Genomic DNA, 18255 nt, shown 5'->3' with positions numbered 1-18255 from the left:
AGCTATTTTTACTCTTCAGACAGACTCCATCACAGTGATAACAAATGATGGGAAAATAAGTTTAATTGAGAGGGCTATATTCGGTCATATTTGATTAATTGACTGTGACTAAGTATCAGCATCATTAATTATCATACACCAGACTGCTGTCATTAAGCAATCAATTTCTAAATTAGCTGCTGCAGTGCAGATGTACTGATACACAGGCACGAAAACCACAACTGAAATAATATTTCTAACTGTCAGTCATCTGTATTTTTTTCCACTCAGAGGACCACACTGTGTGGAGCAGACTTACTGATAAATAGAACATCTGGGAATATGTTCATAGATTAATCTGAATTGTCGAAAAAAAAAATTATTGAGCAGATATAAAGAGAGTGACACTGAGGCCAGTCCTACGAGGGTGGTTCTCTCCTTACCTTAGTAAATCACCATGGTAACGGGTGCTGGGTATGTTGAACTTGCTTCGTAGCCCAGGCCCCAGGCCCTGGGTACAGAAAATACAAAAGATGGACTAGTCATCAACAAATAATATTACAAGAAATTGATCGAAAACAGCAATATGGTAGTGAAAAAAAGTGGGGTTTTTTTACATAAACTCTGAGGCCAGTGAATGAATGAAGAAGAGTTTAGCAGACAGGTGATTGGTCAGGTGACCTCCAGTGGTAGAAAATGTATGAGGACATAAGAAACAACCACTGGCATTGTATTTAAAAGTAATTTGACATGTACCCTTTATTCACCCTCTGTAGTTATAGTAGTTCATTTGGTACCTGAACATTAAATGTGTTTACTGTATATGTTTATAATGTACTGTATATGTTTATGGATTTATATTTGTGGAATAGCCACAGTGCTGCATAATCATCTAAGTTTTCCTGCCTCTTTTCAAGTAGTTTGCTTGTTTGCAGACTCTTTGTTTTTAAGGAGCTGAAACTTGTAAACATACTGGAATTCTCCTTCATGGCATCTTATGTCGCACATTGGAACTTCAGGTGGCGACAGTGAGTTTCCTGACAGGAAGCCAACAAGCCTAACAGGTGCAACATGAGGCTGAGGCGAAGTATCATGGTCCAAAGCAAGTGTTGGCCTTGTTGGTTCGACACATTTGAAAATGTTCAGGCATTATTCAGTTCAGACTACACGGATCATCCGGTTCTGCACGTGAGAGAACAAGGACTTGTCTAAGAGTGAGGACAGATTTAGACAAGTGAGCTGAGACCATGACTGTCGTTGTGGTCTCACAAATAAATTAAAGGCAAAGCACAGCAAAGTTGCACGAATGGAAGATTGCATTCAATAAGCAAAAAAGCTACATGTGCATGTTTGTTAGTATGCAACACAGCGCGACACAGAAACACAACACCCACACACATTCAGACACAGAAAGCCACACAGACAGTATCTATCTTTAGCTGTAAAAAAAGGCGTGTAATTAATGTTTAGACGTTGAAGTCATGAGGTGGAAACATGGACATTTATACTCCTATTAATTTCTCATCAGGGGCCAAGAGACAGAGAGGGAGGAGGGTGAGAAATAGAGAGAGTGGGAGGGAGGAAGGGAAGGGAAAGAAATGGAAAGAAAGAAAGACTAATTAAGCACGAGAGATGGATGAAGTTTGTGTTCTTTACTTATTGTCCACTCATAAAAGGATCTATTTTTATTTTTCAATACATGTGGTAATTTGAAGGGTGATGCCAGCAAGCAACTGAAAATGATATACTATACTGGGAGTTGAGTTGTCAATTTTCAAGAAACCAGCTCTCTCCCTGTGTTTCCTATAGCACTCTACCATAAAGGAAAAATGCAGGATACAGGTTACACTTTCCCATAAAGTACACAAAACTACTTACCAAGGAAGAAGAAAGTGTTCCCAAACCCTAAAAACTACAGTACAGTACATGCTGAGGTTCATAGAGGAAGGCAAATGTAAGTATATATACAATACACTTTCTTATTTTATTCAACATTAATCAATGCCTGCCTCTCTCCTCACCTCTATGGTTTGTACCTCAGGAAGATGCCCTCTTCTGTTTCAGTCAGAGGGCGCAGGCCTGGAGACTGACGGCATGCATTATTCATCATCTGACACTTGTCAGAAGTGAAACTAACTTTTGTAAAATAAATCATATCTAATATCTATTCTTGCACATTTGCTCACCCCAGTGGACAACTCTCACTCCATCTGCTTCAGTCCCCTCACATTCATGCTTGTCTCCCGTGTAGACAGGGCTGGACTGGGACCAAAAATTGGCCCTGGCATTTTAGGCCCAGGCTGCCGACCACAATCCAGTCCCACCAGTACACTGTCCTTGAGGGCCCCTTATAGGCGCACCTACTTCTGATCTATATTGGTCCGGGTCCTTTAGTTTCTGTGTTTGTGATTAAAAGAGTTATGGGGCTCAGCTAGAATTGGACCCAAAATGCGGACGACCAGACTCAATGAGAGTTTTAACAGATGTAATAGTCTTTCAAGCAGTAGTGGGTGAAGATGGAGGGTGGCGACGTTGAGCAGGCAGCGGCAATGGACTGTATGGTTTACACCTGGGAGTGCCTGCCTCAGACACAGCTTCGGGAAAATGTCCGAACAAGATCTGAACAAAGTCATAGAAGAAACTGTGTGAGTGTCTGACCACGGTCGAGACAAAACAATGTGGCAATGAACTATTATGCAGGAGATAACGAGCTTGATCAAGAACCGGTGTGCAGCCCAGCGAGGAACTTAGGAAGACCACGCCCACTGTGTGTCACTCTCACACACACACACACACACACACACACACACACACACACACGGAGAGAGTCTCTCTCAGCATCTGACCGCATCTGAGAGGACAGGGGGGGGGGGGGGGGGCGGGGCTCCAAAAAGATGTGATTGGACCATCCCAGTGTCAGTATAGAAAATGAGCCAATGGGACGTGGCCCCTGCTTTATGGGCTGGTCGTTGGACCAAAATAAGTTGTTTATTTAATTGTTTTATTTTATTATTAAGTGGGAGAATAATTAACATCCGAGCTTAATAATTAATAATTTGCTGTTTTTTTTGTGACGTTCTATGCACTTCTTTAACCACCAAAACACACCCACACATTTATGAAAAATGATTGTTCTTCTTTTCTCTTCCTTTCTCTTCTAGATTAAAACGTCTGGATTGAAACTGTGACCATGGCAATATGGGTCAATATCCTTGAGCAAATAGAATGTCTTGGATGGCAGAGAATTAGTGTGATAAATATTAAGAGAATATTTCCATTGCATAAGTCCCTTGCTACAGTATAAACACACTGGACAATCTATGGGTTATGTTGTTTCCCAGTGGAAAGCACAGCTGGAGAAGAACGTCTCCCTTCAATCCACTAGCTGAGGTCCTGACCAGTAGGGTTGTGTACCAATATTGAGTCCATACGAAACACAACGAGGCAAAAAAAGAAATTATGTCATCCTATTTATGTTTTTTTTAATAATAAAAATATTAATGCTTTTAAATAGCAGTGAAATGTTCGCCTGTTTCCATCCGTCCATATCAGAGATCTTTCATATAGTGACTTTGTGCTTTAGGATAGTTGACCCCTCGAATGGGTCACATGATGGGGTTTGAAAAATTACAAATTGGAAAGGAAAGAAGAGAAAGTAAAGTTCTGCTGCACTAATTGCATTTTTCCCAATCTGTGAGAAGGAGTCACAAGTTGACACATCATAATCACCAAGGTGTCACAAGACAAAAAGCTTGGGAACCTTCATTTGTTTCTCTCTCAACTTACCTTACTGACATCCAGATCATTTACACAGAGTCAGTTTCACGTCTGAGCGCATTAGACCTGAAATAACAAAATACCACTGTGAGGATGGGGGGGCTGGTTTGACAGGTGCCTGGTTTGACATGGATCTGCAGGAGGTAGACCAAGGTGTGACTTCTTGCTTAGCTCTAGTGAAAAGCCATGCAGTCGGTCAACGACCTCCCCCCGGGCCCCTGGCCCCCCGGGCCCCCCGGTGTGGGCACCACCTCCCGGGGCCCTGCACCTCCACCCCTTCCCTCCCGTGTCTCCACCCTGCGCGCTCAAAAAGCCGGAGCGCAGTGGATGACGCAGCGAGCGACGGAGCGGCAGGACGAGGGGACGAAGGGGAACCAGAGGCATCTCTCTGTCGCGACACGTGGACGCGACACGACGACACCGCTGCGGCGTCAGTCTCCCGACCGGCGGCGATCGCAGAGGAGAGGAGCGAAATAAAGACGGACCGGTCCTTCGGCCCGCCGCGGCGCCGCGGGGAGGAGACGCGCAGCGGAGGAACGATTCCCCCGAACGCAGTGCGAGCGTCGGATGAGGAGAAGAGGAGAGCGGAGGGCATCGGATAGGCAGCGACAAGGAGTAAGTAGAACACACAGTGTGTGACCTGTGACCTGGGAGACACAGTGAGAGAGTCACGTTGTCCTGGAACTTAGGAGAAGTTGTAAAACTCAAGTGGCTGCACTGTATTCAGAACTGAAATGTTCCACCACGGTGGTGATGTATCAAATTAAACAAACAACACGCAGGACCACTTCTGGGTTCTGTTTTAGGTTTCCTTTAGGGGACACGTTTCAGACCTTTAAGCACAGTGAGTGGAGAAGGAGATGTCCAGTGAGGGGCAGCATCTGCGTCTCCGATGGGAAGAAAGCTGATCTGGTCAGTGGTTAAGGTTAGTTTGAAGTAGTGGTTCTAGGTGACATTTTGCCTCCAGCAGCTCCTTTTGTTTATTAATCTATAATTGAAGACATCCCACAATTTTTTTTCCCTCTAACTAAAGATGCTACTATGAGTTCCTCTCGGTTCCTCTTTTGTTCAGATTTCTCACATTATTATTGAAAACTAAGACCTTTTCTAAACTGAGTTTCCATCATTGGCAGAATAATATTTACCGTCCATTTCAGGTCAACAAATACAAACGGGAAGTTCGTTCATTGAGGTGATCCTGTCTGAGTGCATACAAAAGGAAAGGGAGTATTTCTAACTGGTGTCACTGAGGAGAGATGATTTCATTTAGATGACAAGTACATGTTGTGTATGATTTGGGAAAACCTTTATGTGGAAGATAATCAACCCTAGAGCTTTTGGCTTTTGTTCATTCTCCTCCTAATAAGATATTGTACAAAGACTGAATAAAGTCATGCCTTTCAATTTGTAATTTATTGCCTAATTTATATCCTGTCTATTGATAAGTGTCATAAACCATGCTTAAAGTAAAAAAAAATTAGGGAAACGATTCGTCCCTTTCATCAATTCTCCACTCCTGTCCGATTGATCCTGAACAGACTGCACCTCCAGACCCTCCCATATGCTCTCCTCCTCGTCGCTGCTCTTTTCTCTCTCGCCCTCCATTCAGCCCCCTGTTCAATCATCTCGTGCACACACATACTCAGACAGTATAATATATAACATACCATAAACAGATCATACTCTATCTGATTTCTTAAGTACTTCAACAGTGTCTGTGTTTGACTTTTACGTTTGAGGTCACATTACTGATATGTCTTATTAATCTGTCTTTGACCCAAGATTGTCCTTCTGTCGTAAGATTGTACTGCCCATACAGTCCATTGTTATTGCTGATTTTGATATTAGTGAATAAAAAAATGAAGACAGCATTGAAATATAATGCTGTTGAAGAATTATCATCTTATGTCGCAGTAATCTGCAAAGTCATAGTAGATATAACCTCCTCCCTCATTTACTACTAAATTTCAATAAACATGATACAAAACATCACCTGCTGTGTGTGGACAATCTAAAGGGTTATTACACTTTTGTTGTCTCCACTATATTCTTTCCTTTTTTCTTTGTGACTGCACACACATTTGAATTGAATAACAGATACAAAAATAACTGACGGTTGTAAAACCTGCCATAAGTTGGGAAACCATTCTGGCATACAAAGGTTTCCCAGTTAAACATGATTTGCAACACACGTTCTACAAACTCATTCACCCATGTACAATGACTACATGCATAAAAGTTGTTAATTCACACATTGCAAAGACATAAGTACTCCATCCCCCTTTCTCACCAGAAAAATGAGTAAACTCTGTCTTCTATATTCACCCCTGCTTTCTTATTTCTCTATTTTTCCAACCATATCCATCCCCCTATACATTAAAGATGCACACAACTCTCTTGCCCTTTTTTCACTTTCCTCTTGCTTTTCAGCATACTTTTTATCCTCAACTACACACCGTATCTTATAAAAGCAGACACACACACACACACACACACATTACACGCCCAAGCATTGCTGCAAGAACAGAGGGCCGAGGACTAAACGCTCGTGCCTGATTCAAAGGCCATTTAAAGGACTTGTTGGTGATTTATTTATAAGGACTTCTAAAGAAACAGCTAAACGTGTGGACTGGAGCCGGTTAGCACACAGGGAGGGGAATAAGGTGTGTGTGGGGGGAAAAGATTCAATGGCCTTTTTTTTCCTCCTGACAGTGGCAGCTCCAGACTTATTGGACCCTAAATCCGCCACTCACAACACCAAGCCCCGCCTCTCCTTCTCCACAAAGCAAATCACACTGACTCCCCGGGAGGAGAGTGAGGTGAGAGAAAAAAGACAGACGTCCAGACTTTAAAAGTAATTATTTTTTGTCACGAGGTGCTTATATCACAGTGTTGAAGAGGCTCTGTAAAAATGTGCCTTTGGCATTGTCATATACTATTTTAGGATGGCTCCTATATGGATGCGGGTTGACTGATCAGTTGAAATGTTGTAGGTGGTTGCCACAGTCATGAAATGGAAGACGGTGACAGCCATCTTCCTTTTGGTGGTTCTGTACTTGGTGATGGGAGCAGCAGTCTTCAGATCTCTGGAGCAGCCTCATGAGAGGTAGGCAGGTTTAATGTGTCTGCTGTCTGTCTGCCTCACTGCCAGAAAAGCCCCCCACCCACTTACCCATCCAACCATTTACCACCCATACTCCTGTTCTTGATATTCTCTCTACTAGCTGTAAATTGCTCACCCCTATCAGGGATTGCTTCAGTGCCACTGAAAACTGCAGGTTGTAAGCCCCTTTCTAAAGAGTGCAGTGAATGCTGATTACATTTTCACTTATTTTGAAATTTTCTTTTATTTTGAAAATATTGGGAAAGTTTTTCCTTAATTAGGTTATGAACTTTTTCAATCTCAAAATAATTTTTAGACACTTTCCCTCTTATAAAACGGAGACCACTGCGGTGAAGTTACTAAATTATGTTTGTCTAATACTTAACGTAAAAAATCTTCAACAGAACTTCTTAGCAGTTGTATTTTCCTGTCCAAATACTAACAATCTGGACCTTATCAAGCACAAAGGAGGGAAATCTCCAAACTCCAACTGCAGTACACTTTATTCATAAACTTCTAAATAGGAAGTTAATTTAACTTGTGATCAAATTTTCTTTCTCAAACTCTCTGACTTACCTCCCCTCTCTCTCTCCCAGCGCCCAGCGTTTGGCCATCCTGTCCCAGAAGCTGGAGTTCCTGTCCAGGCACTCCTGTGTGAACCAGAGCCAGCTGGAGGAACTGGTTAAGGTGAGACCGACTTAACAAGTACCAAATAAGTAGAGATGAAAAATAAAGAGATGTATTGTGGATGTGTATCATCTTACAGTATCTCCTATCACACACCGTTGGGATGGAGCTCGCGCAGCGGCAGTGGTGTCAGCACCATGGACAGTTCCCACGGCTTCACTTTACTTGAGTGGAAGTTGTTTGTGCTCTTAGTCTCCAGATCTTTGCTTCACCCAATGTCATCTCAAGTTTTATGAATTTCCACCTGTAATTCATCAAAAAGCAAGAACACAGACGCCCATGTCTGCCTGCATTACAACAAAAAACAAAAAAACGTCTCAAAAGCACCTGCTTCAGTGTTTCATGTTTAAATGATTTATAGCAGAAAGAAAGTAACACAATATGTAACATAATGTGTCTAACATTCCGACAAAAGTTCCTTTAAACACAAACCTGTCTCTCTCCTTCCAGCAAGTTGTGTCTGCTATCCGCTCAGGAGTAAACCCTGCAGGGACACTGAGCAACCACAGCAGCCTGTGGGACCTGAACTCTGCCTTTTTCTTTGCTGGGACTGTCATCACAACCATTGGTAGGACACACACACACACACACACACACACACACACACACACACACACATACTTGCGTCCAGGATATAATCAACAGTACAGTTCATATTACCCTCCCGACAATGCTGTATATGTAGTGAAGATACCACAATAGCCCAAACGTCCACTGTCCTTGTCTCCAGCTTTATGGACACTGGTGATATATTTCCCTGTCTCAATGCTTTCTTTCATCGCTGCAGGTTTTGGGAACATCTCTCCCCACACAGAGGGTGGAAGAATATTCTGTATCGTCTATGCGTTGCTGGGAATCCCACTGTTCGGCTTTCTTTTGGCTGGAGTAGGAGATCAGCTCGGCACCATATTCGGCAAGGGCATCGCCAGAGTGGAGAAAATGTTTGTGGTGAGTCTAAAGTAAACATACACACTCACGTACAACCTTAAAACACGCACAGGTAGGGTCAGACATGCACTTACAGTTACACAGGAGAGTTCACACAAGTCTATGGACGGCAGGCAGCAACTTTGAATACAGTTGGCACACCTGAATAATTCACATCAAAGCACTCGGCAATATCCTCACCCTCACCGGAAACATGTGGGGAGGGTGGGTGACATGGATTTAATCTTACATTGTAGTATGTTGAACTTTAAAGATTTTTTGAGATACAGTTAATTCCTGGAACTGTTCACAGATAAATGCATTAAATATATGAAACATGGCCTATTAATAAACAACTTTGCTCGCACTGGTCTAATATATCCATAGATATTGTGAAAAAAAACTATTGATAAACTTCTTTTAGTTCATAGTAATTATATCATCTTTGAGTCAGCACAATTTTCCATCAAACTCGTGAAGTGAAGATGGCTGAGCCAATTCAAGAAGTGTGCATCTTTCTGAGTTCATTAGATAAACGTTCCAGATTTGTCCCTGTTCTTACCGACCCTGCCCTGCCCCGACATTGTTTCATACATTCTTTAGCACGAGTCACCCCTCAGGGAATAAAACCATGATGAGGTTTTCAGTGGGAAGGTTTTTACAGCCCCTTGTGTCATTAATCTTACGCATTCATGGGCTTTTAAACCGTAATGGATGAGATGCTCTGCAGGCTTAGTTGTTAAAGATAAGCATTTTGTAAAGTTCAGTAAAAGTTTACATTGAAGAGGCAGCCTAGAACTAACTGTATGTACATTATTAGGAATATGTACTCATCATTAACACTTTGATGAATAATTCTCAAGCTCAGAGACAAACTGACAGGATTTGAGTGTAAATAGCTGATAATTGATGGGTTTGATTAAAGGCCAAACTCTGGTCTAAAGCTATATGGTCAGTCGGTCGGTCGACGCCACAACTCAGACTAAAAAGCTCAAACTGTTTGAATGAATATCAGATTCTCTTGTTACATTTCTTAAAGATTTTGAAGGTTTATCATTTCATGTGACCTTCAAAGAGACTGCCCATGTGCCTTTGTGGTTAACGTTGGCATTAACATGTTGTAACAAGACTGCAGGTGCCAGATAAGAGAAACAGAGTTCACGCGGTTTGGTTTCAAGTTTTTTAGCGTTCCAGCTGAGATAACATGTTATGAATAATTTGTTTTCTAGTCTTGAATGAAATGGAGCAGAGATCTGAATCCAGAATGTGTAATTCATAATGATTTGCTCCCTCTGCTGCTCTGAGGGCACCCGAGGGAGTCAGCGATGATTACGGCTGAGGGCAGGGGACAAAAGTTCAGTGTGTGCGTGTTTGTGTGTGTGTGTGTGTGTGTTTGTGTGTGTGTATGTGTGTTTGTATGGAACCCTGATTGCTCAGTGCAAATTGTGTGAGACTGCAGCATTATCCTTAGTGAATACTGTGAACGTCTTCTCTGCTGTACCCAAAGGGCCAATTTACAGAATAAGGCTATTACATCTAACAGCATCTGTCTCTTTTACCATTTCACTTCAAAAACAATGTGCTGTATCTGTTATTGTCGCTCTGTACACTGACTACTGGATGAGTTCCAGTGAAATCCTGTACAAACTTTCATGGTGTCCAGAGGATGACTCCGAATGCTCCTCCGACAGTTTCTCCATCACCACCATGAGTGTGACATTTGATTCTGAGTGGAATGTCTCTTCAACTGTTACCTGGATTGTGAAGAAATGAGTTGCACACGTGTCGCCCGCAGAAGAACTGTTAAACTTTCGACACTCCTTCTAGTGCAATCATCAGGTCAAAATCTGACTTTGTCCAATATGTTGGTTAATGGCTAAAAACCAGCATAATATAAATCGTTCCTACCAGATGGCCTCTCCATCCATGAACGTCCTGCCTCTTTCTGCAGTTGGGTCATAATTTGAGTTACTACTCATTTATCTGTCTTTGTTTCACTTGCAGCACTGGGACATCAGTCAGACAAAGATCCGGGTTATCTCCACGCTGCTGTTTGTGTTGTTTGGCTGCCTGCTGTTCGTGGCGCTCCCAGCAGCCATCTTTAAATACATCGAGGGTTGGTCCGCGCTGGAGTCCCTTTACTTTGTGGTCATCACCCTGACTACCATCGGCTTTGGGGACTTTGTAGCAGGTACGGACACTTGAACCCTGAAAGAAAAGAGCTCTGTGTGCATCATACAGCAGGTGTTGAAATAACAGCTCCTTTTCTCTGTGTCTAGGTGGGTCAGAAATAGAGTACCTAGATTACTATAAACCAGTTGTATGGTTCTGGATTCTGGTGGGACTGGCCTACTTTGCTGCCATCCTCAGCATGATAGGAGACTGGCTACGAGTCATCTCCAAGAGGACGAAAGAAGAGGTATGAGAATGTTGGTTTTCATCTGCTCCTTAATTCACTGCTTTGTCACAAATGTTTTATATCTTCTCCCTGTCATTTATTTATATATATATATATATATATATATGTGTGTGTGTGTTTCCACCATCTACTTCTCATCGTCTCTTTCCTTACAACACAGGTTGTACTACTACTCTGTGCTACTCTTTAACAGAGCCATGTCGCCACCTCAACTTTTGCCCTTTGCTTAACATCATTTCAATGATAAGACTGTTTTCTAATTGAATTTACTGTCAGCCATCCAAACACATATTCTTAGGCCATGACGTAACATATATCCAGAGACACAGAGAGAGAGAGAGAGAGAGGGGGAGAGAGAGAGAAGGAGAGAGAAAGATTATTAGAACAATGTGTGATGATGTCCTTGTCATGATGTCAGAAAATGTATCTAGAATGGTCTGAACGATAAATATAACACAGGTTGCACAAATAAATTGACAGAAAAATGATGACCTGGTAGAGGATGAAAAACCTGGAGGCTCACCTCCAAAATGGTCATACATTTTAGCCAGTTATCAATGGACATAGATTTACATATATTAGAGTTGTTATTTGGCAATAACTTAAAGGCACTATAACTGATAAGTGGAGGAAGCCACGCATACACGGGGAGAACATGCAAACTCCACACTGGTTAGTTTGAACCCGGATTCGAAAACCAGAACCTTCATGCTGTGAGGCGAAAGTGCTTACCACTACACCACCGTGGAGCCCATCTAGCAGGTTAAAACTCTAATTTTAGAGGTGTTTTATGGATTAAACTGAGATGTGCAGACATAATTAGATTAGACGCAGTGTGGGGGCACTCTCTATTCTTGGACAACACGACTCTGTTTAGCTGAGGTCATTTTTATCATTCAAATATTTCCGCTCTGGAAGGATTAAAAGAAAATGGCAGAGACAGCGCTTGAATGTAATTAAGTTGACTTCCTGGTCAGTAACATTGTCACTCTCCAATACACTCCCTCTCTCTCTCCCTCTCACTGTTTTATTCATACAAATGTGCTATAACATACTGATTATCTCTTTATGGAGAAGTGATATTCATCAACTTGTGGGAAAAAAATCATTCAAGATTAAAAATAGACAACATGGATATTGTAAAAGCGATTTTTGATTTGGTCATTGACTGGCAGGTCTTGGATGCTGGAGCGTCCTTGAATCCACATTGACAAGCAGTTCGTTTTGTTGGAAAATTTCATCAAAACGTTATATTTTTGCCATGTTGTATGAATGGAAACCGATAATGTCCCTAACTGCCCCTCATACAGAGGGCTGGCTGGAAATGTAATAACGCTAATAATGTAGTTATGTTAACAACCCTCCTCATAGAAAACACCAAAAGTTAAGTTTTAAAGGTTATTCCTAAATATCATTTATCATTTTTACTGTAGCCCTTTAACTGACACCGTCATTACAACAGGATTTGTTTGCTCAACAGATTCAGGAATCAAACCCGTCATCCACGTGTTTCCCTCTGTCCTGTCTGCTTACGCCGCTCTTTCTCTCTCTCCACTTGCAGGTGGGAGAGATCCGTGCTCATGCCGCAGAGTGGACGGCAAATGTCTCAGCGGAGTTCAAAGAGACTCGTCGACGTGTTAGCGTTGAGATCTCCGACAAGTTCCAGCGCGCAGCGTCAATTAAGCGCAAACTGTCCACGGATCTGGGGTTCAACCCTGAACTCACCCTGTCCAAGAGGACAGTGTCGGTCAATTTCAACGATGAGCGGGACAAGAAAGAGAAGGAGGCCGGGCTGCAGGGCTGTCACACTCCTCTGGCCAGAAACGGGGGTTTGAAACTGAACGGTTTGGACCCAGAGAGAGGCGATATCTCAATCATTGAACACCTCAAGTAGAAAGACGATGGCCAACACCTTTCTAGATCCTTCCGAGACCTCTCCATCTATCGTCATCGGTGGCATCAGTGCTGAGACCAGAGTTGCTCGACCACATGAACAGTTTCTATTAAATCATGCGAAAAGGACAATGTGGCACTTTGTGAACCCGAGGAGGGAGACAGGTCCCTCCTCTGTAGGGAGGGAATACAAGAGTGTGTATTTTGGACAATGGGACACTTTCCTCACCTCACCGTCTTCGTTGCAATACAGAAACAACGAGCAAGAAGAACAAACAGTCCATGAGTTGATCTTGTCGAAAACTGCATTCACTGGCTGTCGATCAATTAAGTCCCACGCAGATCTTGGAAAGGAGAACAGTCGATAAAACATTCATAATTCCAGTATTCGGTGACATTCTTTTGTATTTTTTTGTGTTTTTTGGCGGCAGAGAGGTCACATGGGGGGAAAGGTCTCAGACAAAGATAAGACCATTAACGGTCCGGTTAATTCCAATTTTAGCAGTTGAAAATAAATTAATACATTTTTAATCCTAAACTTTTTGCTCATTATCACTATGCCTGCTTTATCGAGAGGCGCAGATAAATTACACGTGACCTCATCTTCCTGGTTACTGGTAGTAACTGCTACCACACCATGTCAGTCCTACAGTTCACTTATTCAAAGTGTAGTCAGTCTTTACTGTAACTGTAGATCTTTTTGTAATGTTGTCATTTTAACATTTTGGTTTGATAGACGGAAACGTTACATACGATATTTGCCACTAACTCCTTTCAGTCTCAGATGAAGATGCAGAAGTGGTTTCAAGTGGTCTCTCTCTCCGACTCTGAACGGAGAGCACTGATTGGCTCTGTGATGAGATTTTATCAAACCATTGTTGTGCCTTAAACCCTTTATGTTGCCTGCAAGGCCAAACGCAACACACTGTGAGGTGGACCACTGATTGAACAAGTGTTCGTTTGTCATAGGTCTCTCACGTGTTATCAGTAAACTGAGGAAGATGAGGTGTTTTATAAGCCTGGTGCTGATGGGGAATTCACTCTAAACAAATCTGAAACAGTTGTTCACACCCATGATGTTCATATTGATCATATTCATGATCCAATATTTTCCTATAATTATAATATAATTTGTACGTAAACTGTTGCAGGCTAAACTGTGTTATTTTTTTAGTGAACTGAAATGAAAGCGTTCGCCTGTTTGTGGAAACTGTTGAGGTCACGTGCCAATTAGTCAACCATTAAAATGTTCATTTGAACATTTTAATAATTTATAATTGTATGATGTATTTGAGTATTATATATAGCGTTTTCTCTCTGCTGACCAATTCCAAGCTGCTATGCCATTTCTGAGTTTTACCACCACATGTGTATGAACATGTCTTACAAACAGTCATTGAATTGTGAGCTGTCATACTTTTGGTGTCCTGGGAAATGTTACACGTCTAATGTAATAATCAAACAGTTTGTGTTCGTTGAGATGTTATGGTTTGATATGAGGCTTCACAGATGTGGACCGCCCATGAAAGTTTCATTTTTAGTCTTAATGCCCAGCTTTCACACACACACACACACACACGCACACACACACACACACGCACACACACACACGCACACGCACACACACTCAAAGACTGCTTTCTTCCATGTGTGTGTGTGTGTGTGTGTATGCCTGCCGCTGAAAATGCACTTTGATTTGAGATTCAGCCTTTGACCTAAACAACATGCTGCAGCTGATCACCAGTCCATTCAGTTGTTGTTGTTGTTGTTATTAGCATTAGTGACGAGTACATGCTTTAACACACACACACACACACTTTTGACCCTTAGATCTTTGCCCACATACATATCTGACCCCTCTCAGAATTTACTCAGAGGGTTTTAAATTAATCTAGTGAAATGTAATGACAAATAAAACTAGTCAACAGTGCAGTCTGCACTATGAATATTATGCTGAGTGCAGCACGTTAACACCTCATACCTGAACCAGAAAACTCGCCTTAGGAATCCTTTACAGTAACGGATGAATTGATCTTTGTCCGAGTTGTGATTGACTGGTATCTGTGACGAGTGATGTGGATTCTGTTGGATGAACTTACTAGTCTTCCAGACGCCCACTGGACATCCTTACTGAGCTAATATCTTATTATCTATAGCGGCGTTTGTTTTTAATTTCAGTATTCGAGGCTGTATGGTTCAATATTAACACTGAATGAAACAGTCGTGGCATGACACTGTGTAGTGGCGGGTTGGTCTGACTTTGCCTTTACAATTTGCTGTTCAGTTTGTTAGTAAACATGTGACATTTTTAAACAATTATCTTTTTAGCTGCTAAAACAAAACTAACTCTTTAAGACTTTTTTGCTTTTGTGCTAGATATGATAATGATTTTATGACTCAGATTATGAAAACTGTATTTTTCTATGCTGTCTGTGTTTCTACACTGATGTGAGTCTGGGAGAGCATGGTGTAATAATAACATCTGTAGTCAATCTAAACACAAGGTAACAAACATTTTTAAGGTAACACACTCAACTTAAAAATAAACCAAATTCCAATTCTTTCACTGTTTGCTGTGTTATTCAAAGTGCTCAACCTTTTCTGTTGGTTCTGCGTCTCCAGAAGAAGAATGTGCCATGTGATCTGTTAGTTTTGTACAGAAACTGTCTTATTCCAAAATAAGCAAAAAAAAATAGATCTTAGGCGCCTCTACTGTATCTCCATTAAAAGCATTTTTATGTTCCAGTCACATACTTCAATAATTGCCATGAATACACTCCGGAATCACAGAAAAAGACTTTTCTCATATTATATCTCCAGGTTTTCTTTTGTTCTCTTCAGAATCAGAAGTGATTTAGTAATTGTTGTTCATACCTTCGTGGCTACATTGCAAACAGGAACTACTGAGAGCCCTTTCATGGTTTCAATTTGTTGTTTTCCAGCATTTAAACTAAACAAACCATCTCAAAAGACAGTTTGATTTTCCTCTTACAGGCCTTAGAAACTTATTTTCTCATTCAGCTTCTTGCTGTGAACAACGAGGTCCATTCTTAACACACACACATCTCTGCAAGAGACAGTTTTGGTCATTTCACATGAGAGATAACTGTTCTTTTTCTTCTTCCTCTCACTGTTTTGAAGTTGCACAGATAGAAAACACTCGTCCATAAAAACCCTCTCATATTCAGTCATGAATATGAAATATACAGAAATATTTCACAAATTTGATCCATGTTTTTAGGAGCTGTAAAGTGAATGACAACTCATTCCCATAACTGATTTATTGCGAGTAGAAGTACATTAATCATTACGTTCTCTTCTCTCGCACAGTTCACAGCCGCTGAACCACTGAGTAGTTACTAGTGTTTAAACTTCCTGGATGATAGAGGGGCCAGATAAGTGTGACTGGCCAGTGGCAGCTGGTCTTATGATGCGTGAGGGAAAGTTATCAAAGCAGGATGTGCAGAGCAGAATCAACAGCACACAGTCAGACACATACAGTACACTGGCTCATTTCACCGGGACGTTTCCTTCGTTTGAAACCAACCAGCGGCACTGTAGTCGCTCATAGCATGAATAAAATCTGTCCTACGGGTGGAAACTGGAGATATTCATGGTAAAGCTTGTTGGGTTGTTTGGCAATTTTTTTAGTTTTGAGGGTGGTTGGATTGTAGGGACTGAAAAACATGGGGGCTGTTCTAGTAGTCATTTGTTATGTTTTTGTTCATGGTTCTCACTGAGCTCTGTGGATTATCCAGGCAATACTGACATTTCTTTCTAAAAAGAGATTTTCATGTTTTTTCATGTGCGATTGTAACTTTGAGCGCCACAGAGCTGAGGTCTTGAAACATTATAGCAAGTAAAAACAAAACTCTGCTGTGTTATGTTATTGGGGAGAATCAAGAAAGCGTGACTCATTTGGGTGAAACGACCCTTTAAGAGGGAAAACTCCCAATCACCGAGGGTCAGCCTCACTGACCACTAGTTCATCCTGCATCAAGAGTTTGGAAGGTTCCTCTATACTTTCTACTGTACAAACAGTATAACCATCATTTGTATCAAAATAATATTTAGCTACTTCAATCATAATTTATTAGGTATATGACACATGCAAGTGTTCTTCCATTACAAGATCTAAAGAAAAGGCTGTATTTTAATCTCATACAGTATGTATCTCTGATTAGTGTTTAGTGAAGGTTTTCAAATATTCAATTTAATACTTGTTTATCTTCCTCTGTATTAATCGGAGATTCTCCTCCACAGTGATGTCCCTGTTCAACCTGGGTCTTTGAAAGTAATATCCCTGAGGGGAGTTCATGTTTCAAAACATTGTAACCACAGAAGTCAGATGAACTGAAGACTCCAGTGGCCTTTATGTCGATTCTCTTCTAATGGTTCCTATTTTTAGTTCTGTGCATGTGGAGGCAATTCTTTGCTAGAAAGGTACTGAATGAAAAAAGAAAATAGCCGGGGGAGAGTGTTTATTAAAAATAGCTTGTACTTTGCGTGTAATTTAACATTATGTTGTCATCCAAGAGGAGGCAGTGAGCACAGGGAGGTAACACTGAAACTCACGCATGTAGCTGCAGTGAGAAGTCAAGCCAACATGGTCGGTCCAGTTATTCCATATTTCCCTCTAAAATCATGTATTTGTCTTCAGTCTAGACACAAATCAGTTCTATTTCAATCGGCGATCCTTCCTCATCCTCTCTTCTTACCTCCTCTGTGTATTGTTTCCTAGCCATCTCCTCTCACACAGGACTCAGTCATGTCAGCAAGTCGCCCTGACAAACGCACAGAGCAACACAAGCCTCTTTCCCCATCACTTCAACAGGACGTGGGCTTCACTGAACCCTCCACAAATGCCAGATGTTAATTTGGCTTTCAGCATGCCTATCACCAACCAAAAACAAAAGAAAATTATTTTTTTCATAGATTTAAAGGTGTTTAAAAACTACAGTGGTGCTTTGTTGAGTTTCTTTTTAGATTTTGACAGGCTTGCATATGATGAAGTGGTGTCCTTTACAGGGGCATTCCACCCATTTTAAATGTACCTGGGGTAGGCTGGGGAGCACTGCTCAGCTTGTGAAAACAGTCTTATCACTTTTCATCTTGATTTACTATTGATGTATTTGCTGTGCTTTTATTAATGTTTTTGTTTATGTTTTGTAAGGTGTCCTTGGGTGTCTTGAAAGGCACGAACAAATAAAATGTATTATTATTATTATTATTATTAATAATTTTCAGTGACTAAGAGTTATCTCATTTTGGGCAAATATTTTTAATAGAAAGCCTGTTTCCAACCGGTTTCTTGGGGTTTGAAAGAGTTTACCGAGTGGGCAGGGTGAAACAAGTGACATTCTATAGGTGCTTTATATAAACTTTGGAGCTTAACTCAGGTAGGGACCAAAACAATTGGTGAATCTGTCGCTGGTAAGTCGTCTAACCTTATGGAAATGGAAAAAATGCA

The 18255-nt window shown here is 41.3% G+C and overlaps 1 protein-coding gene across 1 annotated transcript; it reads left to right on the top strand.

Annotated features, from left to right (window-relative positions):
* Positions 1–6749: 6749 nt before the first annotated feature.
* On the top strand, positions 6750–15335 carry kcnk2a (potassium channel, subfamily K, member 2a). The gene is made up of 7 exons (XM_035629430.2): positions 6750–6862; positions 7456–7546; positions 7997–8114; positions 8334–8494; positions 10478–10664; positions 10753–10892; positions 12454–15335. The coding sequence occupies exons 1-7, from the start codon at positions 6765–6767 to the stop codon at positions 12784–12786; spliced, it is 1128 nt and encodes a 375-aa protein (XP_035485323.2). The 5' UTR covers positions 6750–6764; the 3' UTR covers positions 12787–15335.
* The last annotated feature ends 2920 nt before the right edge of the window (positions 15336–18255 follow it).

This window comes from Scophthalmus maximus, chromosome 4, assembly GCF_022379125.1.
Source record: "Scophthalmus maximus strain ysfricsl-2021 chromosome 4, ASM2237912v1, whole genome shotgun sequence".
NCBI classification, from domain to species: Eukaryota; Metazoa; Chordata; class Actinopteri; order Pleuronectiformes; family Scophthalmidae; genus Scophthalmus; species Scophthalmus maximus.
Note: the sequence above shows the minus strand (reverse complement) of the source record. Positions and strands in the feature narration are given on the sequence as shown.

What these genes read in the sequence shown, in the direction of transcription:
- kcnk2a (XM_035629430.2), top strand. Translation starts at nt 6,765, where the DNA reads ATGAAATGGAAGACGGTGACAGCCATCTTCCTTTTGGTGGTTCTGTAC. An exon ending in CTGGAGCAGCCTCATGAGAG is followed by an intron (nt 6,863 to 7,455) that starts GTAGGCAGGTTT and finishes TCTCTCTCCCAG; the next exon opens with CGCCCAGCGTTTGGCCATCC. An exon ending in CTTTGGGGACTTTGTAGCAG is followed by an intron (nt 10,665 to 10,752) that starts GTACGGACACTT and finishes CTCTGTGTCTAG; the next exon opens with GTGGGTCAGAAATAGAGTAC.